General features: G+C 47.0%; 2 protein-coding genes across 2 annotated transcripts; one reads left to right on the top strand and one right to left on the bottom strand.

Moving 5' to 3' along the window:
* Positions 1 to 2,740: 2,740 nt before the first annotated feature.
* Positions 2,741 to 5,949, top strand: LOC138368460 (ovarian abundant message protein-like). The gene is made up of 2 exons (XM_069330976.1): positions 2,741 to 2,858; positions 5,612 to 5,949. Exons 1-2 carry the CDS (start codon positions 2,741 to 2,743, stop codon positions 5,947 to 5,949), a joined length of 456 nt encoding a protein of 151 aa, XP_069187077.1.
* Positions 5,950 to 10,240: 4,291 nt separating this feature from the next.
* On the bottom strand, positions 10,241 to 20,295 carry LOC138368458 (mucin-2-like). Its single transcript, XM_069330975.1, has 7 exons — positions 20,098 to 20,295; positions 16,397 to 16,446; positions 12,148 to 12,851; positions 11,849 to 12,116; positions 11,449 to 11,607; positions 11,079 to 11,367; positions 10,241 to 10,855 (listed from the first exon to the last, which is right to left on the bottom strand). Exons 1-7 carry the CDS (start codon positions 20,293 to 20,295, stop codon positions 10,241 to 10,243), a joined length of 2,283 nt encoding a protein of 760 aa, XP_069187076.1.
* Between the last annotated feature and the right edge of the window lie 5,854 nt (positions 20,296 to 26,149).

Below are 26,149 nucleotides of genomic sequence, written 5' to 3'. Positions count from 1 at the left end.
GTGGGACTATGACCTCCCTATTGCTGTGGCGGGTGGTACTGTGACCTCCCTATTCCTGTGGCAGATGGGACTATGACCTTCCTATTCCTGTGGCAGGTGGTACTGTGACCTCCCTATTCCTGTGGCAGGTGGTACTGTGACCTCCCTATTCCTGTGGCAGGTGGCTGTCAATAGGTGACCTCCCTACTCCATGAGGACATTAACTGGGTCATGAGCTCTCAGCGTATATTACTGAATGTCCAATCATTAGCCTCTACAGACCTGCCGGCATGTGGTACTTGGAGCCTTGTAATTACTGCGTCCGCTCCCGTTTTACCCCCGTACCATCCCAAACCTGTAATACTAATCCCTTCCAAGTGCAATATAGCCGTAATGGCTTGGTGCTTTCTCATGATAGTTTCCTTCCCTTTTCTAGTCAGTACCACATTACGATTAGCTATATTATATAGGGATTTTTATATCATTTAGCTAAATATTGATGCAAACTATGTAAGTCTATATATATAGTCCATCCAACAGCAATGATCACTACGCCCGAGACCCAGACACCATCATTTACTGCCGTAGTTTTTTTTTTTAAAGAATTATACAAGGTATAGCAGAATACACACTACATAAACAGAAAGACAAACACAGGTACAGAATAACACAGAACATCACCAGAACCTAGAAACGCCAGGTACTAAGGTAAACTACAAAACAAACATGAAAAAGGACATACAGCAATTACATGGACATGGAAAAGGCCTCCGAAATCATTGACAGAGGTAAAAATTCATAGCTACAGGAAACAATATAAAAAAACAGCGAAATACATAAACAGTGAAATACAAACAGAAAAACATAAAGAACAGAAATGTAGTACAAATAAGAAAGCAATACACGAGGCCAAGAAAAGAAACACATGCACGCAAGCAACATACACAACCACACCGCCCGCCATCCCAACACAAAACACGGGGTGCGCGCAATGACACGCAACAAATAACACCAAACACCCACAACCGCATACAACCCCACCACAAACACGGATAAAAGGCAAGCACAACAAAACAGGCCACGCATGGGCAAAGAACAACACCCACACCGCCCACACTCACAGACAAGGACACCCTCCCATGCACGCAAGCACCGAGGAATCAGCACGCACAACACAGACAGAAACCAAACACATCAATCACTCATACTTCTCCGGGTACTCCTGAGCTGGAAACCGTAAGCAATAAACTTCCCAAAGTAGTTGGTTAACGTCAGGAATCGGACGTCCATAAGGCGCAATAGGCTGAGGCATCAAATTCGGCACATCCGTGACAAAACACTGCACTCGTGGGACCCAGATGGTAGATGGGCACCAGGGAACAAGAGGCACCAGGTCATCACAGTCATATTCCACAGTCGCCTCGGGGCCGACCACCTCGCCGGACGAGAGGACGAAAGGGAAGGGTTTCCTCCTAGGAAGCTTGTCACAGGGCCGCACACCAGGAAACACACTGGACTGCACGGCAGGCCACACACTGTGTGCGGCCCACCCACTAGGGCGCGCACCCTGGTCGACGCCAGACACCGCACCGAGTCCCGCGGAGGGTGGCTCCACAGGGGTACCAGCACTCCCACCATCCGGAACAGGAGCAGAGTCCCCCCGCCGCACATCATTTGACAACACCACGACAAGGTCGCGAACACCAGGGGCAACCGCCCACTGAGGGGAGCCACCAGCAGGAGGCACAGCATCCAACACCGAAGGCACCACCGGAGGCAACACAGCCTCGACCACATCGTCATTGTCCATCGCATCACGCTCCTCTGCCCACGACCGGTGAGGCGACTTACTCCGAGCCGAGCGACGGCGCTTAAAAAGAGGCCGCAGATCGTAGGAACTGTCACCCCCAGCAAGCGGTGCCCCAGAAGAACCAACGGCAGGCGGCCCCAAAGCCAGGGCAACACTAACATACAGGACAGCAGCCACAACCGCCCGGAGCAAAAAGCCACTACAATGCCCGGATACCAGAAACGGAGAAGGATCAGACCAGCAGGCGGGAGAGCACACTCCAGCACACATGAGGTATCCAGCACGGACGACAGTGCCGGCGCAGGCGAAGAGGCACGAGGGAGCGAGGAATCCGCCGAAGGCGACGAGGTAGCCGAGGCAGAGGGCAGGGGGGAGGGCTCACCCACCACAGCCCCGACAGCCCCGGAACTCCCGGAGACCAGAAACGGATAATGAGCTGGCTCAGCAGGCGGGAGAGCACACTCCAGCACACTGGAGGCATCCAATACGGACGACATGGCCGGCGCAGGAGAAGACGGACCGGAGGGTGAGGAGACCACCGAAGGCGACGAGGGCGACGATGCAGATGGCGGGGCAGAGGGGGTGGCAGGGGCAGGGGGGGGTTGAGAGCGTTCACCCACCACAACCCCGGAACCCCCGAGAAGCAGACGATCGTCGGCAGGATAGGCAGGCACCACCCCTACAGCAGCATCCAAGGCTCCCACGGAAGCAACCGGCCGCGGATGCACCTCCGCAACTACCGAACACCCGAAGCAGAAGCCCCCAGGTCCACAGAGCTCACCGGTGGGGCAGACATACCAGGGCCAGATGGAGCGCCAGCCGAAACCACAGCGGGAACCACACCAGGCACCTGGACAGAGCGAATAGGCGCCGAGGAAGCCCCATGCTCAGACAAGCAGGGGAAGTCACCCTCCAAGAAAACTGAAGGAGCCTCAGCACGAGGAGCGTCACATGGCCCTCAGCACCACACCGGAAACAGGTCCACGTCTGGCCCTGATAAAAGACCCGGAGCGAGAGCCCACGATACAAAACCCTGGACGGAATGGGTGTCGTAACCCGCATAACGAGCGTACGAGTGCCCATACGTAACCCTCGCAGCCGGCCCGCACTCAAAGTGTTGAAGCGGTGAACCACCACCACACCTTATCGCGTAAACACCGAATTCAGGTCGTCCACGGGGAAAGCCACCGGCACACCATGAATGCTCACATATTGCATCGCCCTCCAGGGATCCGAAACCTCCACAGACACAGCCGATGCAGGAATAGCAACTGTGCGTGCATCCTTGCGCACCACAAACTCCCGGTACAGCTGTTACGGCCCTATTGGGTCGCAACTGGGGTTCTTCTCTGATGTTATTAGAGTTTGGGTATCCGGCCCCAAGTTAGTAGTGGCTTTCAAGGGGTGTATTCTGTAACGCAAGAAAATTAAAGGGGAAGGGATACAAATACACTAAATTAAATATATATATTACCACCACCAATAAATATATAAACTGTCACATGGAGGGGTATAAACACTTATGTACATAATGGTCTTCCTCTGAAGACGCGGAATGTTCCACGGTGCTCAACGATGCTTAGCCCTGGTTCTCTTCTTGTGGCCTCACGATGAATCCTTCGATTCTCTAAGCGAGTCTACCCTGGCCACAGGCCAGCCAAATCACAGTCCCACTGGGTGCACCGTCGTGGAGGCCTTCAACCACAAATCCAGCCTGTAGCTGGCAGGTTCCAATCAGCTCTGCTACGTAGGCCACTCCACGACCGATACTAGGGTTGCGAGCCCTAGGCAGGAGCCTCGTGTGATTCCACAATTCACTCTCCTCTCTCAACAACACCCCAGTGGCTAGTCTTCTCCACCAGTCAGCCCCGGGTACGACAATTCCTGGTTCTGCCACCTCACAGGCAGGCTAACACAACAGTGTTCATCCGGGAGGGTGACTCACAGCTTCTGCAGCAAACACGTGAAGATACTATGGCTGCCTTGGGTAGACTGATCCACCGTCCGATTCAGCAGTCCCAGGTCGACTCTGTATTCAGACACGTCATCAGTACTGGTTACACTCTAGGGCACCTCACTTACAGGCTTAGACGCAAACGTCCACCTATCCACTCCTTAGATGGCGTTGCTGTCTAAGTGTCACCTCACCAGAGGTCAACAGCGGCTATGTCACGAGCTGATTAAGATGGGAAACCAGCCCCTGTGGCCGGTATATCCCGCCCTCGCTAGATGGCGTCGTCCATTTGGAGGGGGTTTCGGGAGCTGACCCACAGATGGCGCGGTCGTCACTGCTCCGTGCTCGGACGCTGGGTTCGGGTCCGTAACAACAGCAGACTCGAGTTGAAGGACACCGCCACCCGAGTAGATGAGAGCTTTTCCAGCCCAATCAAATCAAGAACGTCCACATGGAGCACATCTATGATCGCAATCTCCACCAGCGGTCAGTCCACAGCCCCAGAAAAGGCTAAGCACGCCGTGGAGAAGGAGTCTTCTTATGTTCTACTGTCATAATCTTCGAAAAGACGTCACCTTAGCTCTACCATCAAACGTAGACGATGTCCAGTAACCAATTAAAACCGAACTAGCATGTGCCACAGCATTGAGCATGCCTGATGTCTCCTATACCAGGCTCCTTTACAGTCCGTCAACAGGGAAGGTCGTACTCTGCCTGGTGCTTCCCCATTAGTAGTCTCGTCTATTGGAAACTTAATCAAAGGTGCGACTCAACTGTTCATGAGTAGCGATGGACTATATAGGAATGGAAAGGTCAGTCAACCTTTCTCCATCACCCAGCTTGCTATCACTTGTCAGAAGGAAACGAGACTCGATTTATAGAAAACTTGTGGTGCCGAAATGATCCAAGCGGTCGACGCCTGACATGAGGACAAATGAAGCGCGCGTCAACCAATATATAAGGAGGATATATAGCATTGGACGGCTATTCGTGAAGTCAGACACTGAGTTCCTAGGCCGTTACAGTGATCATATGTGTATATTGACAACACTATTGTCGAGCCTAGTGCAAGGACACGAAGGTCACAGCTGCCACAAATGTGTTCTGTTAGTCATCAGTGAAACTGCTTGAAGACAGAGCATGTTTAAAGGGAGTGTTCTAGCATCAGGTGCACCACAGATTATTGTCAATAATCATTTGAGTGAGTTAATGAGGCGACAATAGTGTTATAGAGCTTTGACAAATGAAATAAGTAATCTATTAACGTCGGAGCTGGTTATAGAACCATCCCTCAGCACTCCAGCTTAGGTAATGAGGGCCCTAGACATTGCCTGCCCATGGGAGAGAGGGGGTATATGGGGTCGCCACCTAGTTGAACCTCTGGGAGTAAACGTTGCCAGACAGCGCTATTAGTGAACTTAAGATTTAAATAAGAAAACATTGGGAATAAAACATTTAAACTTATGAATATTATTAAGAGTATTGAAGTATGTCTATACACATATTCATATGCTTCTTAGAAGATTAGAGGCATTCGAGAATAAATTGTTAAAGATAGGCTGGCCTATATATATATTGATGAATACATTTACATATGCTTGTTTGTGGAATCAATCACAACATTATTACTTGTTAAAAATACCCTAGTGTGATTACAATTTTTATTCTGAGAGAGGTTTGAGTAATGATTAATAGATTTTACAAAACGATATTCATCATTGATTAATAGGTAGTAATAGGCAGTTGCTTTAATTACTTGTAATTATTTATATCTTGTATTTGCATATTGCTGATGGTACCATATGAAGATATCTTGATCATTGATCAACATTAATGTGGATGTACAGTGGAGTGACGATTACTGTGAGTTCACGACGAGCTGGTACAAGGCGACGAGCGGGTACAAGGCGACGAGCGGGTACAAGGCGACGAGCTGGTACAAGGTGACGAGCTGGTACAAGGTGACGAGCTGGTACAAGGCGACGAGCTGGTACAAGGTGACGAGCGGGTACAAGGCGACGAGCTGGTACAAGGTGACGAGCGGGTACGAGGCGACGAGCTGGTACAAGGCGACGAGCTGGTACAAGGCAACGAGTTGGTACAAGGCGACGAGCGGGTACAAGGCGACGAGCTGGTACAAGGCGACGAGCTGGTACAAGGCGACGAGCGGGTACAAGGCGACGAGTGGGTACAAGGCGACGAGTAGATACAAGGCGGGTGATTATGAAAGCCTAGCAACGGTCTACGGAAAGTGAGAGCGGGTCTCAGCTGCAAGTACCTGCCTTTACACTATGAGATTATTCATTATACCCACTTACTCACTAGTTCCCTGCAACCCCTCACTTAGCAGCATAGTTACTCAGCGACAAATTGGGCACCAGCCACCACCTAAACACGTTTTAACAATTTGAACAAAATATTAAAATAATTAAAAACAATTAATTGTGACACCTCTGGCCTCATTCCTTTGAGACAGATCCACTGGTGTGGAAACTTGCAAATTTCACAAAAATATATAAATTTTGCTCAGTGACGGCTGAGTACACTGCACGTGTACTCAACCGCCACTATAATGATCTCTGACAAGTCTCGCATCCCAGGGTGTGTGTAGTGTGTTATCGTACATCTCTTCCACCTGCACAAATTAGCCATGTGCGCCATCTGTGAGGTGGGACCCATCTCAATAACCACTTGGACTGGACGGTAGAGCGACGGTCTCGCTTCATGCAGGTCGGCGTTCACTCCCTGACCGTCCAAATGGGTGGGCACCATTCCTTCCCCCCGTCCCATCCCAAATATTTATCCTGACCAAGTGTCATATTGTAGTAACGGCTTGCGGTTCTGATAGTTTCCTTCCTTCGACAGCTGACCTGATGTCAGCAGCTCATCGTTTCTCGTTAGCGTGGTGAGATTAGAATGTGTGAAAAGGCCTGCAAAGTATATAGATGTTAAAGCTTTCACTTTTATGTGGTTATGCTGTGAATGAGGCCTCGGATTCAACCAGCTGCCTACAGTGAAACTTCACTAGCGTCTTTTACAGATGTAGCCTGTCCTCATCGGACAGGCTGCATCATTGTTGTGTACTTTGTATTTACACTATATATAGATTGTTGTGTAAAATAATGTACAACGATAGTTCACAACAATATCACTGTTGCGTACTTTGATCATTTGTAGTTATGTTAAGATATATTAATACTGTGCATTATGTGCGTTGTTGTGTGACAAAATGTTGTTGTACAAGCACAACATTCCCCTGTCTTGGCAGTAATGGGAGTCATCACCAGTGTATACATTTGGTATAATTGTGGCGCCTGTTGCAAGTGGCAGAGACCAAGTGGTCATTATGCACCATAGCCCCGGGGCGGTGGGTGTGCTCGTCTAGCTTGTGTGGCTGGGATACTCTCTCTTAAATTTTCTTTAATAGATTAGTGTTAGTTACACTGTCAATCAAACCCGTTTTCCCATACTGCTCTCACATCTAACTCCCTTTATATCATCCTGGTTTACTTAATGATTCTTGACATCATCTCAAGAGGAAGCTGCCTCACAGCCATGCATCTTATACATTAGATGTATGAACTGACGGCTGAGTGGACAGCGCTCAAGACTCGTAGTCCTAAGGTTCCGGGTTCGATTCCCGACGGAGGCGGAAACAAATGGGCAAACAAATGCCCGTGGGGAAACAAATGTAGTTTCTTTCACCCTTATGCACCTGTTCACCTAGCAGTAAATGGGGAGCATGGAGTTAGACAGCTGCTTTCTGGGGATGTGTAACAAAAAGGAGGCCTGGTCGAGGACCGGGCCGAGGGGATGCTAAGCCTCGAAATCATCTTAAGATAACCTCAAGATAACCTACTGCATTCTAAGCCTTCTAGTGAGTGTGTCGTACGGGTAACAGGACGCATGGCCAGTTTTGGAGTTTTGAGAAAGCTGCCAAATACGTTTCTATTTCTGGCACATTCTGGCCTCTTCAACATCACATTGTCGAGTTCTGGCTCTATTAGTTATCTTGAGGTTATCTTGAGATGATTTCAGGGCTTTTTAGTGTCCCCGCGGCCCGGTCCTCGACCAGGCCTCCACCCCCAAGAAGCAGCCCGTGACAGCTGACTAACATCCAGGTACCTATTTTACTGCTAGGTAACAGGGGCATTGGGTGAAAGAAACTCTGCTCATTGTTTCTCGCTGGAGCCTGGGATCGAACCCAGGATCACAAGTGCAGTGTGCTGTCCGCTCGGCCGACCGGCTCCACCGGTCGGCCGAGCGGACAGCACAGCCGGATAGTTATAGGATAGTTAGCGGATAGACAGAGCGGACAGCACAGCCGGATAGTTATGTATATCAGTGTCTCCTCACAGTAACCATCAGAATGTTTCATTACAATAATTACTGTGATGGTTGACTTCAACATGTGATAATTAATCGCTTATACTTTCAAGGAACTCTTACCCATGTTTTATTTTGTTTGTTTTTTGAGATATATACAAGAGTTGTTACATTCTTGTACAGCCACTAGTACGCGTAGCGTTTCGGGCAGGTCCCTGGAATACGATCCCCGCCGCGAAGAATCGTTTTTACAGCCAAGTCCCCATTTTACTGTTGAGTTAAACAGAGGCTACAGTTAAGGATTTGCGCCCAGTAAATCCTCCCCGGCCAGGATATGAACCCATGACAAAGCGCTCGCGGAACGCCAGGCGAGTGTCTTACCACTACACCACGGAGACTGCCGTATTACAATTCTCAAGTGTGCCGGGTACCCGGGTCGTTTATATAGCAAACACAGGCACCATATATTAGCTAAACAATATATAAACTGCTATATCTCATTGTGAAAATGTTTTTAGGACTAATTTGAGTAGTCGATTCTGAACATAACAGTAGAGTGCAACCGACTGTTGCACAAAATAGGCAGGTTAGGGGAGGGGGGTCAATGGATTTGTTAAAGGACGGAACACAGCAAATTGTATAGTTAATTACTTGGCTAATAACACGGCTAGGTACTCTGTATTTGTTGACATCAAAGGAGCCTTCGACAAAGCACAGGGGATTGCGATCCTGGACGAGCTTGTAGGCATGGGTGTCAAGGGGAAACTCATGAAATGGGTTGAAGACTACCTCACAGGGGAGGAAAGCCAAGGTTTGCTTCAATGGAGCAGTTTCCAGGACAATGAATATGGAACTCGGAACCCCCCAAGGAGGAGTCTTAAGCCCTACACTATTCAATGTACTTATGAACGCCATTGCAAATATTGATTTTCCGGAAGGAACACAACAAGTGGGATATGAAGATGATGTTCTAATACAAGCTCCAGTTCTGTGCACCTACTCCCAAAGCGATATGAAAAGGCTTGAAAACATTCAAAATGAAGCCATGACAATCATTCTTGGAGTTCCAAGAACTGCCAAAACGTCTAATCTACGAGAGGAGTTGTCCCTCCCCAGTGTTAAAAGCAGAATTAAGGAGCTGAATGCTAAGCTTGCTAGGTTTTTTTGGAGTCGCATCCCCTAAACGTGTGATGTTGAACCCCTCTCCAAGAGCCAGAAGCGCCCAGTGTGATCTCTTGGTAAAGTATAAGCACTCTACCGAGTTGTGGGTTGGGTTGTCCAGAAAGAAGGATCAACGACGACGACACCACCAACCCCCACCCTACAAAAGTACTTACCAATCAGGGAAGAGTCATCAAGTTTCTGTGGATCCCCTCCCATGTTGGAATATGTGGGAATGAACGAGCAGATGTGCTGGCTGCTGAAGGCGCTGAAGGAGACCATATTGAATACTTCATACCCAAGACTCTACTACAAATTAGAGGTATTGTCAGGCAACATCACCGTGACAAGGTAACTGAGGAAAGGAGGATAGAAGCACAAACCAGTGAATCTGTACGATGGTACAACACGGTTGCAGCTGGCAATCCCAATCATTATGGCCGAAGAGGAGGAGGACGAGGGAGAGAATCAGTAATAGCGAGAATCCGTCTTGGATACAAATATCCATGGAGATATGGAATGGAAACAACAGTTGATCATCGAAGTTGTAGAATCTGTGGTGAGAGTGATGGACAGCGCCTTGACCACTATCTACGTGAATGTGAACACCTGAGAGACATCAGGAGTATGTGTAGAATAATAAACCCAACATTGGTTTTAGTTAGGAAAACACTATTTGTCAAATATTGATACTGTTCTTAAAAGATTCCCACATTTTGCACCCGCAAGATAACGTAAGCTTTTAAGGGTTGAGAGATGTTAATCTTCTTGTTTGAGGAGCTGTTCACTTGAGACAGTTAAGCAAGTCCCAGCTGTGTCTGGGTACAAGTGACAGGATGAACAACCCAGCGGGTTTTCTTCCTATTGGGGAGTGTTGTACATGCTGCTATGGCGGTATGTCCATGCACTCACAAGATGAGTGGCGCTGCCCAATAAATTCGCCCCTAGGAGCAAAATTTAAAAACAAATTAAATTTAGTAGAGTGCAGATAAATTATTTCAGATTCACAATCAGTCTTCCAAACTGGCACTTGTACATGACAGCTGAGTATTGGAGGGCTGAGTGTTGGAGAGCTGAGTTTTGGAGAGCTGAGTGCTGGAGAGCTGAGTGTTGGAGAGCTGAGAGTTGGAGAGCTGAGTGTTGGAGGGCTGAGTGTTGGAAAGCAGAGAGTTGTAGAGCTGAGTGTGGGAGTATGAGAGTTGGAGAGCAGAGAGTTGCAGAGCTGAGTGTTGAAGAGCAGAGTTGTAGAGCTGAGAGTTGGAGAGTGGAGTGTTGGAGAGCTGAGTGTTAGAGAGCTGAGAGTTGGAGAGCTGAGTGTTGGAGAGCTGAGAGTTGGAGAGCAGAGAGCTGCAGAGTTGAGTGTTGGAGAGCTGAGAGTTGCAGAGTTGAGTGTTGGAGAGCTGAGAGTTGGAGAGCTGAGTGTTGGAGGGCTGAGTGTTGGAGAGCTGAGTGTTGGAGAGCAGAGAGTTGCAGAGCTGAGTGTTGGAGAGCTGAGAGTTGGAGAGCTGAGTGTTGGAGAGGTAAGTGCTAGAGAGCTGAGTGTTGGAGAGCTGAGTGTTGGAGAGGTAAGTGCTAGAGAGCTGAGTGTTGGAGAGCTGAGTGTTGCAGAGATGAGTGTTGGAGAGCTGAGAGTGGGAGAGCTGAGAGTTGGAGAGTTGAGTGTTGGAGAGCTGAGTGTTGGAGAGCTGAGTGTTGCAGAGATGAGTGTTGGAGAGCTGAGAGTTGGAGAGCTGAGAGTTGGAGAGTTGAGTGTTGGAGAGCTGAGTGTTGGAGAGCTGAGAGTTGGAGAGTTGAGATGGAGAGCTGATTGTGTTGGAGAGCAGATTGTGTTGGAGAGCAGAGAGTTGCAGAGTTGAGTGTTGGAGAGCTGAGAGTTGGAGAGCTGAGAGTTGGAGAGCTGAGTTTTGGAGAGCTGAGTGTTGGAGAGCTGAGTGTTGGAGAGCTGAGTGTTGGAGAACAAAGTTTTGGAGAGCTGAGAGTTGGAGAGCTGAGAGTTGGAGAGCTGAGAGTTGGAGAGCTGAGAGTTGGAGAGCTGAGAGTTGGAGAGCTGAGAGTTGGAGAGCTGAGAGTTGGGGAGCTGAGTGTTGGAGAGCTGAGTGTTGGAGAGCTGAGTGTTGGAGAGCTGAGTGTTGGAGAGCTGAGTGTTGGAGAGCTGAGAGTTGGAGAACTGAGAGTTGGAGAGCTGAGTGTTGGAGAGCTGAGTGTTAGAGAGCTGAACGTTGGAGAGCTGAGAGTTGGAGAGCTGAGTGTTAGAGTGCTGAGTGTTGGAGAGCTGAGAGTTGGAGAGCTGTGTGTTGGAGAGTTCTGTGTTGGAGAGCTGAGTGTTGGAGAGCTGAGTGTTGGAGAGCTGAGTGTTGGAGAGCTGAGTGTTGGAGATCTGAGAGTTGGAGAGCTGAGTGTTGGAGAGTTGAGTGTTGGAGAGCTGAGAGTTGGAGAGCTGAGTGATGGAGAGCTGAGAGTTGGATAGCTGAGTGTTGGAGAGCTGAGTGTTGGAGAGCTGAGAGTTGGAGACCTAAGTGATGGAGATCAGAGTGTTGGAAAGCTGAGAGTTGGAAAGTTCAGAGTTGGAGTGCTGAGTGTTTGAGAGCTGAGTGTTGGAGAGCTGAATATTGGAGAACTGAGAGTGGGAGAGCTGAGTGTTGGATAGCTGAGAATTGGAGAGCTGAGAGTTAGAGAGCTGAGAGTTGGAGAGCTGAGTGTTGGATAGCTGAGAATTGGAGAGCTGAGAGTTGGAGAGCTGAGTGTTGGAGAGCTGAGTGTTGGAGTGCTGAGTGTTAGAGAGTTGAGTGTTGGAGAGCTGAATGTTGGAGAGCTGAGAGTTGGAGAGCTTAGTGTTGGAGTGTTGAGTGTTGAAGAGCTGAATGTTGGAGAGCTGAGAGTTAAGAGCTGAGTGTTAGAGAGTGGAGTGTTGGAGAGCTTAGTGGTGGAGAGTTGAGTGTTGGAGAGTTGTGTGATGGAGAGCTGAGAGTTGGAGAGCTGTGTGTTAGAGAGTTGAGTGTTGGAGAGCTGAGAGTTGGAGAGCTGAGTGTTGGAGAGCTAAGAGTTGAAGAGCTGAGTGATGGAGATATGAGAGTTGGAGAGCTGAGTGTTGGAGAGCTGAGAGTTGGAGAGCTGAGTATTGAAGAGCTAAGAGTTGGAGAGCTGAGTGTTGGAGAGTTGTGTGATGGAGAGCTGAGAGTTGGAGAGCTGAGTGTTAGAGAGTTGAGTGTTGGAGAGCTGAGAGTTGGAGAGCTGAGTGTTGGAGAGCTAAGAGTTGAAGAGCTGAGTGATGGAGAGATGAGAGTTGGAGAGCTGAGTGTTGAAGAGCTGAGAGTTGGAGAGCTGAGTGTTGAAGAACTAAGTGATGGAGAGCTGAGAGTTGGGGAGCTGAGTGTGGGAGAGCTGTGTGTTGGATAGCTGAGAGTTGGAGAGCTGAGTGTTGGAGAGCTGAGTGTTGGAGAGCTGAGTGTTGGATAGCTGAGAGTTGGAGAGCTGAGTGTTGGAGAGTTGAGTGTTGGAGAGCTATGAGATGAAGAGCTGAGTGATGGAGAGATGAGAGTTGGAGAGCTGAGTGTTGGAGAGCTGAGAGTTGGAGAGCAGAGTGTTGGAGAGCTGATTGATGGAGAGCTGAGTGTTGGAGAACTGAGAGTGGGAGAGCTGAGTGTTGGAGAGCTAAGTGATGGAGAGATGATTGAGTGTTGGAGACTTTTTTTTTGCAGGGATATTCCTGCACGAGCCCTAAGCCTCTGGTTGGCACACTAGGTGCTGCTGGTATCTGTTTTACTTAGGCGGAGTATGAGTATATATGACTCGTATGGTTGCTTCAGGAAGATTTTGCCCCATGTGTTTAACAACTTCTGTTCTGTTGAATTTAAGTTGAAATCTTAATGCGTTTGTAACTGTGCACTGTGTTAAATAATGTTCCAGTGATCTGTCGGGTATTTCTTCACAGTGCTGACATTTCCTCTCATCTTCCGGAACATGTAAGCCTATTTCTCATGCTCATGGGTATCCAAGCCTGATGCGATGTAAGTGTACTTTTGTTGTTCTACTGCTCCCTTTCATCAAAATAAGCGGTTCGTAGTTGGTTGAATTCTTGTACCAACATGATGATCATGATGTTGCAACTGCTGTGTTGTGGTCACTGTACATCTTTTGCATTGCTCTGTTTCTAATTACTTTCTTAATCTGTGATAGACTCTGTGGTATGTAAATGTATATCTACATTTCTTCTCTTAGTTGTAAGTTTTGCAGCTATATCTGCAATGTGATTTCCTATCATTCCCACATGACTTGGCACCCAGTTGATAAGAGTGGGAAAATCTGACTCCAATATTTGAATTAAATAATGAAAACTTCAATAGCTACGAAGGATCAGCACTTTTTGTGAAAAAGTGGAAAACGAAAAATGAGCAAGTGGTTTGATATTAATTCCAAGAGCTAGTGTCATATAGATTTTAATGGGACTGTATTTTATCATGAAATAAGAGTCAAATTAACATTCACAAATAGGGGGGAATGAGCGCTAAAATACGATTCGTCCTAGCACCAATAATCTAATGCTGGTTCTTCATTAGAAAGAAATGTAAATATAAATTCATATTATAGTACACACACATATAATCAAGATATAAAATGGAATCAGTTAGTAATGTATATCAAAATATAAATGATAAGTAAATGGCAATTTCAATAGAAATCATTCCTGTGATTATATGTTAGTTGGTTACAAAATTTACTACACTACTAGAGAACCAAGATCAGCATAGCTGTTCCATTGATTTAATTGTAAAAATGTAGAGCGGTCATGAGGGCACACTTATTGCAACACGCTGTCCGAGCATGCACATGGAATGAAAAGTTATCATTCCCCTTTCGCCGCAACCACTCCAACTGAAAGCAAGATTAAATGTAAAAGTTGTCTAGGCTAGAATGAATATACCACTATATCTGATTGAAAAGTGGGAGCCTGGACTTAATTGAAACTAACATTGGTTATGATGTTATCGCGTGGCGTATATTATAGACTGTGGGTTGGTTGGTGTTGTCGTCGTTGATCCTTCTCTATGGACAACCCAACCCACAACTCGGTAGAGTGCTTATACTAGGAGATCACCCTTGGCGCTTCTGGCTCTTGGAGAGGGGCTCAACGTCACACGTTTAGGGGATGCGGATCCAACACTTAGCCTCGTTGTCACGTGCACACACCCCACTCGAGCCGCTGTGACTCCCCACTCTCTCCTCATGAGATATGATCTCCTCAATCCCCTATGACTTACTAGTATTACCTCCTACCCTGTCCACAGCAGTGGTTCTTGGTTCTTTCTCTCTTTCTCTCTCCTTCTTTACTACCTCCTGGGAAGCCTCACTTGGACAAGGGCAAAGACCAGCAAATTGTGATACATTTACTGGACAAAGCACATACACAATACATACACACATATAATAATAATGAATCCTATACTCTATAATATTACAATCAGGTTGCACTCCAACACCATCAGAACTCTATCATCAGCTTATCAAGTGGTATCCTATCTCCTGGTTCACCACCTGATACTATCAACCTCCTCAAGTTGATCAAGTCTACATACACTGTTGCACCATCAGCAAGAGAATACATATATGTATCTATAAATGTGTACCAAGAAAATCAGCATTTGAATGCAATAACATATCAGTATAAATGTTCATTGATACACAACAATGATCAATCGATCACTCTATCAGTCCTAGAACGCATACGTCTGTAGGTAATCCAGCCTACGACTGTAACTCTAAACTTCAGTGTAAAACACTCCTTGACATCAGAATACCAACAATCACTCACCTCTCACTGCGTCTTGCACGCCACTGACAACCAAGCACTATCAACTCCCTACAAGTAATCCACCAGTACTTCCCTTCCACCTCTGGAAGTTCACTACCCTAATATCTTTAGGTTCTTCCGGGCTTCACTACCAGGATCCTCTGCAGCTTCTCCAGGCTGCTATCATGAAGTTTACTTGAGTAACTACGGTGCTTCACCCTTCTGCTAGGTTACTCCACAGCTCTCTTGGCTGCTACACCACCTCTACAGAAGCACGTGACACTCCTCTTCACTGCTTCTTCTCACAGCTCGAGGTCCTCTGCTTCACTACCTTGGAGTCTCATCAATTACTTCATCTAGGCTGGCTTCGAAGTTCTCAGCAACTTCTTCCCCAAAGACAAACCTGCAACCCATCGACACTCCAATAAAATGTTCCCCTTTAACACATAAACAAAAATAACCACACAATATGCTTGCCTCAAACCTCTATCTGTTCTCTACATACAGTGAGAGTGGACTCCCCCGTTTTGGGCGGGTCCATACTCCACCTCGCCCGGCGGCGGTCCTCACTCGCTGGGAGGGTCTTCCTCCGTCAGGAGCAGGCTCGCTCAGTCGTCTGTCAGAGCTCAGAGGGGATGGACGTCGTTCCGTGTTCCTCCCTCTTCATTCTCCTATTTCAGGCTTTCTGCCTTATTAAAACATGTCTAACTTATAAATAAACATCGCTACTGTCGCTGGGCACACGACCAACTACAAGCAATCACTATGAACTGGCGTATATCGTGCTTACCACAGATTAACTTGTCGAGGGCGCTTTCCCTCTGACGGCGTCTGGTCAGGGCGCTCCACACAGCCCACGAAAATGCCTCTGAGCAGCTTATTGAACTCTGCTCGTCGACTAGGACTTGAGACCACAACGTTCCCAGCTCGGTTCCACAGCTGGCACGTCTACACACTTCTCTTCTCTTCGAGATATATCACTAGGGGTTCCCTTCTGGCGGGAGCTCACGGAGCGCGGCTTTCCCCTGCGATGTCTGGCACTCAAGTGAGGTCAAGGTCCTCCGGAAGCGAGCCTCACGCCTCCAGCAAAATGTCCACATCTCCTAGCCAGTCATTTATCTGTTTTCTCCTTCATTGCCCATAATCTCAAACTGTTATACATATCCAAGCAACTATTTTACATATGCGTTATCACCTCAATATTTGCTAGACCTTCTAATCAGGTCAGGCTTGATGAATAACTCTCAAGGAGGGAGACTCGTGTTTCTCCTGTAGGCTGAGATCATAACACGTAACCAACGAGCAACCTACACGAAAAATGTTAATAAAGTGCACTCTTTAACAAATATCAGTAGTACAATAAAAAAATTATGCTCACCGGGACTTGTGTTGAATGCAGTTGGAGACCTCCACGAACTCTGGCACCCGCTGTTGCAAGGATGACGTAAATATGAGTCATTAAGTGGGAGCTCTGCAACACAGTAACTTTGGCAAGATGGCTTTGGCTTCTCCTTCCTTCTTCCCCCGACTGCGCATGCGCGGCTCTTGGTAGGTACCTCGAGCGTAAATGAATTTATGTATTTCGAAGGGAATACGTAGGGAAGGAAGAGGTTGTGACTAATATTTATATCACAATTAAATGTATCATGTTATAATATAACCTCTCGCAGCGTAAGTCGATTTATTAAAGCTGCATAAACAAATGAGAGGAATATAAAGTGGAATTATTTTACCTTTTCTTAATTTCCACTGGAATGAATAATTTTAACTAAATAAGCGAGTTCCAGTAAGCAGTAATGTGCTACGTAAATAAACTGATTAGTAAGCAATTATCCTTAGTAAAGGAAAGTAATTATCTGGACTCCAGTTTAAATCCAACAAAGTGGATATATTCCCTGTTTCTGGCTGACGAGACATCACGGCGGCATGGAGACCAGGGGCCAGATTCACGAAAGCACTTACGAACCTTTACATCTTTTCTCAATCTTTGGCGGCTTTGTTTACAATTATTAAAGAGTTAATGAGATCCGAAGCACCAGGAGGCTGTTTATAACAATAACAACAGTTGATTGGCAAGTTTCCATGCTTGTAAACTGTTTAATAAATGTAACTAAAGCCGTCAAAGACTGAGGAAAGATGTACACGTTCGTAAGTGTTTGCGTAAGTTCTTTCGTGAATCTGGCCCCAGGAAGGATTTGGTTGGGTACTGCGTTGTATGAAATATTTGTCTGATTAATTCTACAAGTTAGTAATTTTAGTAACTACTTGTGGTTAATACAAAATGTTGTATAAAAATACATAAAATGTATGAAAATTGTTGGTTATTTCCAACAATAAGTACCCGACGGCCTTGACATTTAAGTGTGGAGTCTGGCCCTAGCTTCGGTACGGGGCGGACGTGTTGAGTCGGCGCTCCAGCAGTTGGTGTTGTTTGCCCGTTTCGGCTGGTTGGGGGCGGGTGTGTCTCTGCTCGCCTGTGCTGACGTGGCGTTACGATGGGGGTCCCTCTACCCCCTGTCGTCCGGGCTCAGTCTGTGGGACTAGAGTTCTCTGTGCGGGCTGGTTACCCGGAGATTGCCCTGGCTTGTGAAATGCTCTCTGTCCCTGTGTTTGCGATTTATGTGGTCGAGTTGGTAACGGCCCGTAGGGCAATTGTGAAGTTTGCAGAGGAGGTGGCGTATCGCGATTTTCTCCGGCGATACGAGGGGCGGACACTGCCCCTGCCGGATGGTGCGGGCACTGTCACCCTCTCGGATAGGAGTGGTGCACTTACTTACATCAGTGTGCATGGGGCACCCTTGGAGTTTCCAGAGGCTCTGCTACGGCGGTATTTCGGCCGGTTTGGCGCAGTTGTTAGTGTGAGAGTGAACGTGGTGTCTTCTAGTCCTCTTAAGGGTGTGAGGTCTAACATTCACACCCTGGGCATGAGACTCCGGCGGATATTCCGTCCTCTGTGCGCCTTATGGGGTACAACGTTCGGGTGTTTTACGCCCGTCAGCCGCGGACGTGTTATCGTTGTGGTCTTTTGGGCCATCAGGCTGCTGACTGTTCTGCGCCTGCTGTTTCACCAGTGAATCTCTTCAGTGAGGAGGATTTTCCGCCCCTTCCTGTGGGGGATGATTCGGTGGGTATGGACGTCTCATCGGCTGAGGAGGTGCCCTCTGTAGCAGCTGTTGCTCCGCCTGTTGCGCCCCCTGTTGTTGCCGCATCTCCTCCGGAGTTTGGGTCCTCGCCTAGTGCTCCAGCTGGTGTCCCTGAGCCTCTTCCGCCTGCCGTTTGCTCGGACCCCTCGTCTTCCAGTTCTTCCTCTGCTGTGTCTGTCCCGGTCCCTGCGCCCTCGCCATCTGTTCTGGCTGTGCTGGGAGCTGAGGTGGTTCCGGCATTCCCTCCTGTGCCTGGCCTGGTGCCCCGTGTGGTTGAGGAGGCTGCCGTGCTGCGGTGTGCGTCGGTTCGCTCGGTTGGTGCTGCGCGGGTCGCTGAGTCTGCCTCCGGGTCTGATGATGTGCGGCCCGAGCCTAAGCGTTCCCGGCGTTCTTCTGCGTGGGCTGATGTTGGTGAATTCGACGAGTGTCGTCCTTCCGTTGACGGTGGAGTGGCGCCGGATGTGGTGAACACTACGGTGGTGGCGGAGGTACACTTGCCTGAGGATGCCGGTGCCGGCGTTTCGGCCTCACCTTCTGGTCCGGTGTCCGAGGGTCCTGCTTCCGGTGCGTTGCCTGCGTCGGATGGCTCCGGTTCTTCGTGGGCGGTGGTTCTCCCTGCTGGTGGTGAGCGGGGTGGCCTGGTAGTGATGTTGAGAAAGGATGCTCGCTCTGGATGTTCTGTGGCCCCTTCCTCGTTACCCGTTTCCTCGGCAGCGGTCTTGCCGCCTCTTCCGTTTCCTGCAGTCCCTTCTGTGTCTCCTGCGATATCCGTGGAAGTGCTATCGTCTCAGCGTCCGGCACCTGCTCCGCTGAAGAAGGCGTGGCAGGCTCGGCGACCCTCGTCCGCTTCTCCGGTGTCATCTGCTTCCTCGAAGGGCGTGGTTGGCGCTCCCCAGCCTCGTTATGCGACTTGCGTCAGTGACCTTGGGCGTTGGCCGATGCCGCCAGATATAGTTGTTCCCGAGTTTATGATACCCGCTCGAGTGCGGGGGGTCGTAAACCCTACCGACCTTGAAGATCTAGTCTGGGAAGCTTACAAGGCGAAATATCCTCATGAGCTTTTCCCGGAGAAGTACATTTCTCACGAGGTTCCTCGCAAGTGATTTCTATGTATTTTGTGTTGCCTTGTTGTGGGGTGTGTATGTGAGTGGGTGGGGTGGGTATTGTTTCCCGGTTCCTGCGTGCTCCGGTTTGTATTGTGGGTTTTCTTGTATGGCTAGTGGGGGGTGTGCGGTTCCTATGCGTTTGTGTGTTCGGTTGTGGATGTCGTGTGCGCTTGTTTGTCATCTTGTGTGCCCTTCAGGCTGTTGGGGTGTGCTCTTTGTTATGTATGCATTATATGTGTGAGGTGTTAGCAAACTTGTTTTGTATGTTTCTCGCCTCTCTGTTCCCCTTATGTTTGTATTACGCTGTGTTTATATTTGTGTTATGTTTGTATATGCATTTTTGTTTTGTGGTCAGCCTTTCTGGCTGGTCTTCTCTTGATTCGTTCCTTTGTCATTGTACGTGTGTGTGCTTTGTACTTTTGTTCTATGTTATATTTGTTCTGTTTTTATTGTACATTATACGCATGCTTGCATGTAAAAATAAAAAAAAAAAAAAAAAAAAAAGTTAGTAATTTTAGTAACTACTTGTGGTTAATACAAAATGTTGTATAAAAATACATAAAATGTATGAAAATTGTTGGTTATTTCCAACAATAAGTACCCGACGGCCTTGACATTTAAGTGTTTGCAATAATGATATGACATTTGTGATGTTGTCCCGTATGTGTTCTTGGTGCAAGGTTTCAATGGCAGTTCTCGAATCTCTATGTATAATAACATGTTGTCAGTGTTCAGCAAGAGCATGTTCCAAAGCCTTTTGAATGGCCAACATCTCTATTTGTAAAGTCGAACACCCGTTTGAGAGTCTCCATTTATTTACAGTTTCCTGCCTTAACTGCAGTTCCGGTTTCTTGTCCCTGCTGGTCTGCTGATCCATCTGTGAAGTATGTGAAGCTGTAAGATGCAAAGTTGGCTTCTATATCCATCTGTGCAATATTTCGTAGCAGATGAGGATTAGTCTGGTCCTTTTTTCCTTCAAGAGTCATAATCTTAAAGTCTGCTGGCAGATATTCCCAAGGGGCTTGCATAACGAAGTCTGCATGTATTTCGTACCCCTCTCAGTGATTGTATTTGTTATATCGAATGTATTGATGGTGTTTATCCCACAATGGGTTCACGTGTTGCTATTGGAGGCTCTTCTGTCTAGAGTTAGTGCTCCAGTGATTATATCTTTAAGTTAACTGATTCTAGGTGTAGTCAATAACTTGGTCAGCATACATACAGCAATTCCTTTTACCCTTATTTCAATCGACGTTGCCTTGGTTTCTAGTTTTAGGTTCAGTATTTTAGTCCATCTGGGAGCCCCTATTATGACTCGCATTGAATCATTTGAATAACAACGTTTGCCTCCTGACCAGGAGAATGAGTGAGTAAGGCAGGCGCTGCATAATTAACTAGGGAACGAACGGCGTGTAAAACATTCTTAACACTTTGTGTATCACTCTTAGACCGAGCCATGTGATTGCTTTCATTAAATTCAATCATGATTTTGCTTTCTTCTTCAGATATGGAATTTGCTTGTTGAATGTCATTTTATAATCTATCCACACTCCGAGATATTGATATTATGTAACCCACAGAAGGTTAATGTCTTGAATGCGTAGGTGCCTGTCTAGGGTGTTGCCACTTAGTCTCATTGCCTTAGACTTCTGTGCAGATATTTTTAGCCCTAAAATGCTGCATTCAGATGTTACTTTATCTAATGCACCTTGTGCTTTATTTAGAAGTGAAGGACCTGTAATGACTAATGCTATATCATCAGCATAGCTTAGCAATTTAACCCCTTCTGCAAATGTCATGGTAACGAGGTTTTCCATAAGGATGTTAAAAAGACTAGGACTGAGGACTCCTCCTTGTGGAGGCCCATTCTCATGCAAGTGGTAGTCCGACACTTGTCCTTGCAACTTTACTCTGGCATACCTGTGACTTAGGTAATCTTGAACCCATCCTAGCATATGTTCCTTTTCACCTTTTTAAACTAAGGTGTGTAAAAATGCTTGCGGGCTTGCAAAGTTCGAATGCTTTTTCTAGATCAAGGAAGATCACTATAGCTGGACCTGAGTGAACTGTTCCTAGTAATGTTGCTATGCAGTTGGCAGTATCTACTCCTCTAGTGAAGCCAAATATGTGTTTATGCAGGTCTCCAGTTTTCCTTGATAGTCCATTTAAGACCATCCGTTCTGCAGTTTTACTAATGCATAATGTTAATGAAATGGGTCTGTAATTGCCAGGTTCTTTCAGCTTAGGAATTGGAATGATTTCTGCTTTCTTCCAAGAGGTCGGTAGTTTGCCTTGCTGCCAAGATGCATTGATAACGTCCAATATCCCTTGTTCTCCAGCAGGATCTGTGTGTGTGATCATTGAGAATGTAATGTTATCAGCACCTGGTGCAGTGTCCTTACCACTTTTTTGGCTCTGATTAACTCTTTTTTGGTGAAGGGACAGTCACATTCGTCATTTGTAGCTATGCTCTTATGAATGACTGTCAACCTTTCTTGTTTTAATTGTTCTGGCTGCCTTCTGACCATTGCAGGATGCTGATATGAAACTGCTCTTTCTGCAAATTGGAGAGCACGTCTCTAAGCCTCCTGCAGTTGTTTAATACATGCCTGTGGTCGGGCTGGTCGACCTGATATGGTTTTAATCTGATCCCGTATCTATGTTCATTCAGAGTTTGACACCACACAAACCATTTTACCTCCTTTACCTCTCTAGAAACTCGTCTTGCTTCAGAAATCACCGCTCTTAGCAGAGTTCTTCCTTCTGGTGTTGGGTTTCTCTTTAGATTTTTTCTGAAGATGCTGACTCTGGTTTTGTTCTTTAATGTCATTACTAGAGAACAAATAGTTCTTTCGTTTTGTTGTGTCCTGGGATAATGATTGGAAAAGCTTTGTTTGCAGTAGCTGCAATGGCTTCCTGCAGATTGGTCTCGTGTATGTTCAAATCCTTAGGAGGCGTGTTTATCGCATAACATTTTTCAAGTTGTAACAGTAGCATAGTGATCACATAGTGGTCACAACTTTTCAAGTTGTGTTGTGACGGTAGCATAGTGGTCACTGGTGATCACCGGGTCTACCTCCCACTTTGCTTGATGCTTGAGTGCTGTAGAGATTAATGTAAGATCAAGGGAACCCCCTTGAATGTGAGTGGGTTCCCCAGTGTTAAGATGTGTAATTTCAGGTACTTCTCGCAGAGCTGCAGCTAAATGACGCCCATCTGCATTGGCTGGCCCAGTTGCACCTAACTTATTGCACCCCCCCAGCAATAATTAGATTTCCTTGCGTGGCTAAGCCAAGCACTGCCTCTGCTTCTAGTTTACGTCTAGGGGGCTTATAGACGTTGTATATGAGGAGCTCAATATTAGCCATATTCACTCCTACTGCCAATACCACTATTCCATCCCTACATGAAACTGGGTCTATTTTCTTGCTGGGTATGGTGTTTCTGACTACGGTCATTAACTCTCTTTGTCTTCCCTGTTCATGCGGTATAATACAGTGCTGATATCCAGCTAATCTGAAGGACTTCGTGTCTGGGAAAAAGAGTTTCTTCCAAAACGATTATGTCTGTTTTCGTACTGATTGCAGCTTCCTTAAGGGTGTGGTTTTTATTTCTTAGACCTTGTATGTTCTACTGCAGAATTCGTAATGGCCAGATGACGGTTTCGATTGGTGTTGCCTGTTCTAGTAGAACTCCTCCTCGGAATCGACGTCTATATTCTCCACCTCACAAGTCGTGTCGCTGCAAATCGGACTGCACTGATTGCTCATGGTAATCCCCGGCATTATTGGAATTTGAGCATCCCTGTTGTCCATCACTTTGCTGTTGGCATTGCTGCGTGTCGGACTCCATTGAGTGCTCATGGCCGTTTCTTGTGTTGTCGGAATCTGTCCATCTCTGCCATCTAGTATTTCGTTGTTGATGTTGCTGCATATTGGGTTGCATTGATTGATCGTGCCCGCCTCTTGTGTTGTTGGAACCTGTGCATTTCTGCTTCTTTGTTGGTGTCGTTGTATATCAGACTGCATTGGCTGTTGATGACTGTCTCTTGTGTTGTAAGATTCTATTGCTCTTGAGTGGTCACTGCTTCTTGCAGTTGCTTTTATGAATGTTGATGGTCTGGTGTCTTGACTACCCGACTGTTGTTGGTAGTTTGTATGTCCATGTCACGTTGTTTGTCCTCTTGTGCTTCGTCTTGTCTCAAACTGTCTATTTCTAGTATAACTGTGGTATGCTACTCGATCTTGTTCATTATTACACAAGTGATTTCTTGAGTTATTTGTAGTGTAGGAGCCGGTCGGCCGAGTGGACAGCACGCTGGACTTGTGATCCTGTGGTCCTGGGTTCGATCCCAGGCGCCGGCAAGAAACAATGGGCAGAGTTTCTTTCACCCTGTGCCCCTGTTACCTAGCAGTAAAATAGGTACCTGGGTGTTAGTCAGCTGTCACGGGCTGCTTTCTGGGGGTGGAGGCCTGGTCGAGGACCGGGCCTCGGGGACACTAAAAAAAAAAGCCCCGAAATCATCTCAAGATAACCTCAAGATAGTGACGCTTTCTGTATCATCTATAGACAATTAATAATGGTCTCTTCCGTGATCTTCACGATGTTTTTCAGCTGGACCTTGGTAAAAATGTAAATTTGTTGAGTTTTTTCCAAAAGTAATTGATTTTTGTTTTGTTTTACTTTTGCTGTATTTCTGCAGCATTTTTGTGTATTTTCTGATATGGAATGGATAGATTCGGAAAATTTTGTTCTATGAGAGTGAGTGTGTGTTGTGGCTGTGCACGAGTGTTCCAGACGTTGGTGTTGGTGTATGTAGTGCTGGCCTGTGTGTTTATCCTGGCCTGAGCTGTCTGCACCTTTTCTTTCCGTGCAAAGCAGGTTGTACTCCAGGCCTGATGTTTGCCTAAACAATTTGGACATTTGGCTGTTGTAGTCTGGTTTGCCTTGTGCTTGGCTATACAGTCTTTGGCTGGATGCCTCAGGCTGCACACTCTGCATCTCTCCTGTCCAGTGCAGCGTGATTGATGGTGGCCATATTTCTGACATCTGAAGCAGTGCAGAGGGTTCCGGGACGTATGGTCTCTGTCGGTATATTCCACAATTTTCAAGAATGAATGTTTCTGACACAAGTCCCATGACGGTCACCAAAACCTGACGTGTCGCTGCTTTGTCTACTTTTGTGCGGTATCGTTCCGCATTCAGAATTTGCTTATGTTCCAGTACTGGATCCAGGGGAAAAGTCGATTGGGTATCCCAAAAACACGACCTGTGTGGGTCTTTCTGAAGGGTCTAACTTTTCCAAGCTTACAGGTTTCCCTTGCAGGAATTATATATTTCTAATTAATTTCCAATCTGTTGGTCTCGTGGTGACATTATTATTTCTCCTTTCAGGATGACTGATGGAAAGTTTGAACTCTGGTTATTCCTTTTCCATTGCCGTTACTACTTAATATACTGTAGGAAAGTGATCTGTCTGCATTATCTTGAATTTTGGGAGATGTGAAGAGTCTGACGAAGTCTGGTGTGAGACTGGTACTGTATTCTCCTGTCTCATACTGTCGTCTTGTGGCTGGGTTGTGGACAGAGAAGCATTGTCTGACACTGGCTGGTAAGTGACCGGTGCTGTCCTCTCAAGGTCGATTATGTCTGGTGTCTTGCTGGTAGAAGCACGTGGTGAATCCTCGATAACAATTTTCTTCGGTGCCTGCTGCACCACTGTCCACTGTCCCTCCTCGTCTGAAAGCTGCCTCCATTGCCTCTTTCTCTTAGCCTTCCCCATGACGTCTCCACGTAGTGAGGACCGATTCACTGCCCTACCTAATGCCTGAGACACTCCTAGGCCTGGAAAAATTTATTTCCCTCCAACGGAGGTCGTAAAAAGATTTCTCCAGGTGGAATCAGGGATACCTAACACGTAATTGAGCTGTTTGGTTTACCTTTTCCTGAAAAGGCTCAGTACACCTTCTAAGGCGCCCCCTTATTGCGATGACCGCAGGGTATCACCTCGCCCTTCAGGGTAGGACTCTAAGTGACCTGGTCAGTGATTCGATCCTCACAAAAAAAAAAAACGGGCACGGGCACCGAGTGTGGCACGAGAGTGTGGGTCGTATGCGTACTGGGTTGTGCGTACTGCGTACCAGTCAGCTGGATAGCAGATAATCAACAAGGTTGTTTGACCATCAATTGTAGACGAAATCGGTATTGTTTCCTTCCAAACAAGATATTCTCTGGGTCTTGGAGTATTTATGTATTCATCCTCACAAAACCGCGATGATTTGAGCTGATTGGAGTGTGGAGTGTTGGAGAGCTGAGAGATGGAAAGCTGAGTGTTGGAGAGTGGAGTGTTGGAGTGTGGAGTGTTGGAGTGTGAGTTTTGTAATGTGAATTGTTGGAGTGTTGTAACGTGATTTGTTGGAGTGTGGAGTGTGGAGTGTTGGAGTGTGGAGTGTGGAGTGTTGGAGTGTGGAGTGTTGGAGTGTGGAGTGTGAGTTTTGTAATGTGAATTGTTGGAGTGTGGAGTGTTGGGGTGTGAAGTGTGGAGTGTTGGAGTGTGAAGTGTTAGGTTGTAGTGTTGGAAGAGTACAGTGTTGGAGTGTGAATTGTTGTAGTAATGATTATTCGAGTGTTGGAGTGTGGAGTATTGGAGTGTGGGGTGATGATGATTGGATTAATGGAGTTTGGAGTGTTGGAGATTAAAGAGTTTGAGTATGGGGTGTTGAAGGGTGCAGTGTTGGAGAGTGGAGGGTTGCAATGTGGAGTGTTTAATTATAGAATGTTGGAGTGTGGAATGTTGGCGAGCTATTTGTTGGAGTGTGAAATGTTGGAGTGTAGAGTGGAGTGTATGAGTGTGGAATGTTGGAGGGTGGTGTTTTGTAGTAT

Source organism: Procambarus clarkii, chromosome 25 (genome assembly GCF_040958095.1).
Source record: "Procambarus clarkii isolate CNS0578487 chromosome 25, FALCON_Pclarkii_2.0, whole genome shotgun sequence".
NCBI classification, from domain to species: domain Eukaryota; kingdom Metazoa; phylum Arthropoda; class Malacostraca; order Decapoda; family Cambaridae; genus Procambarus; species Procambarus clarkii.
This window is presented reverse-complemented; position numbering and strand designations above follow the sequence as displayed.

Excerpts from the sequence above, each read along its gene's own strand:
- LOC138368458 (XM_069330975.1), bottom strand. The coding sequence starts at position 20,295 with ATGCAAGCCCCTTGGGAATATCTGCCAGCAGACTTTAAGATTATGACT. Across the intron at positions 12,852-16,396 it reads TGCATTCAACACAAGTCCCG|TTCTCCAACACTCAGCTCTC; the intron begins GTGAGCATAATT and ends TCCCACTCTCAG. Across the intron at positions 11,608-11,848 it reads ACTCAGCTCTCCCACTCTCA|ATCTCCAACACTCAGCTCTC; the intron begins GTTCTCCAATAT and ends TCCAACTCTCAG.
- LOC138368460 (XM_069330976.1), top strand. The coding sequence starts at position 2,741 with ATGGCCCTCAGCACCACACCGGAAACAGGTCCACGTCTGGCCCTGATA. Across the intron at positions 2,859-5,611 it reads TCGTAACCCGCATAACGAGC|TTCACGACGAGCTGGTACAA; the intron begins GTACGAGTGCCC and ends GATTACTGTGAG.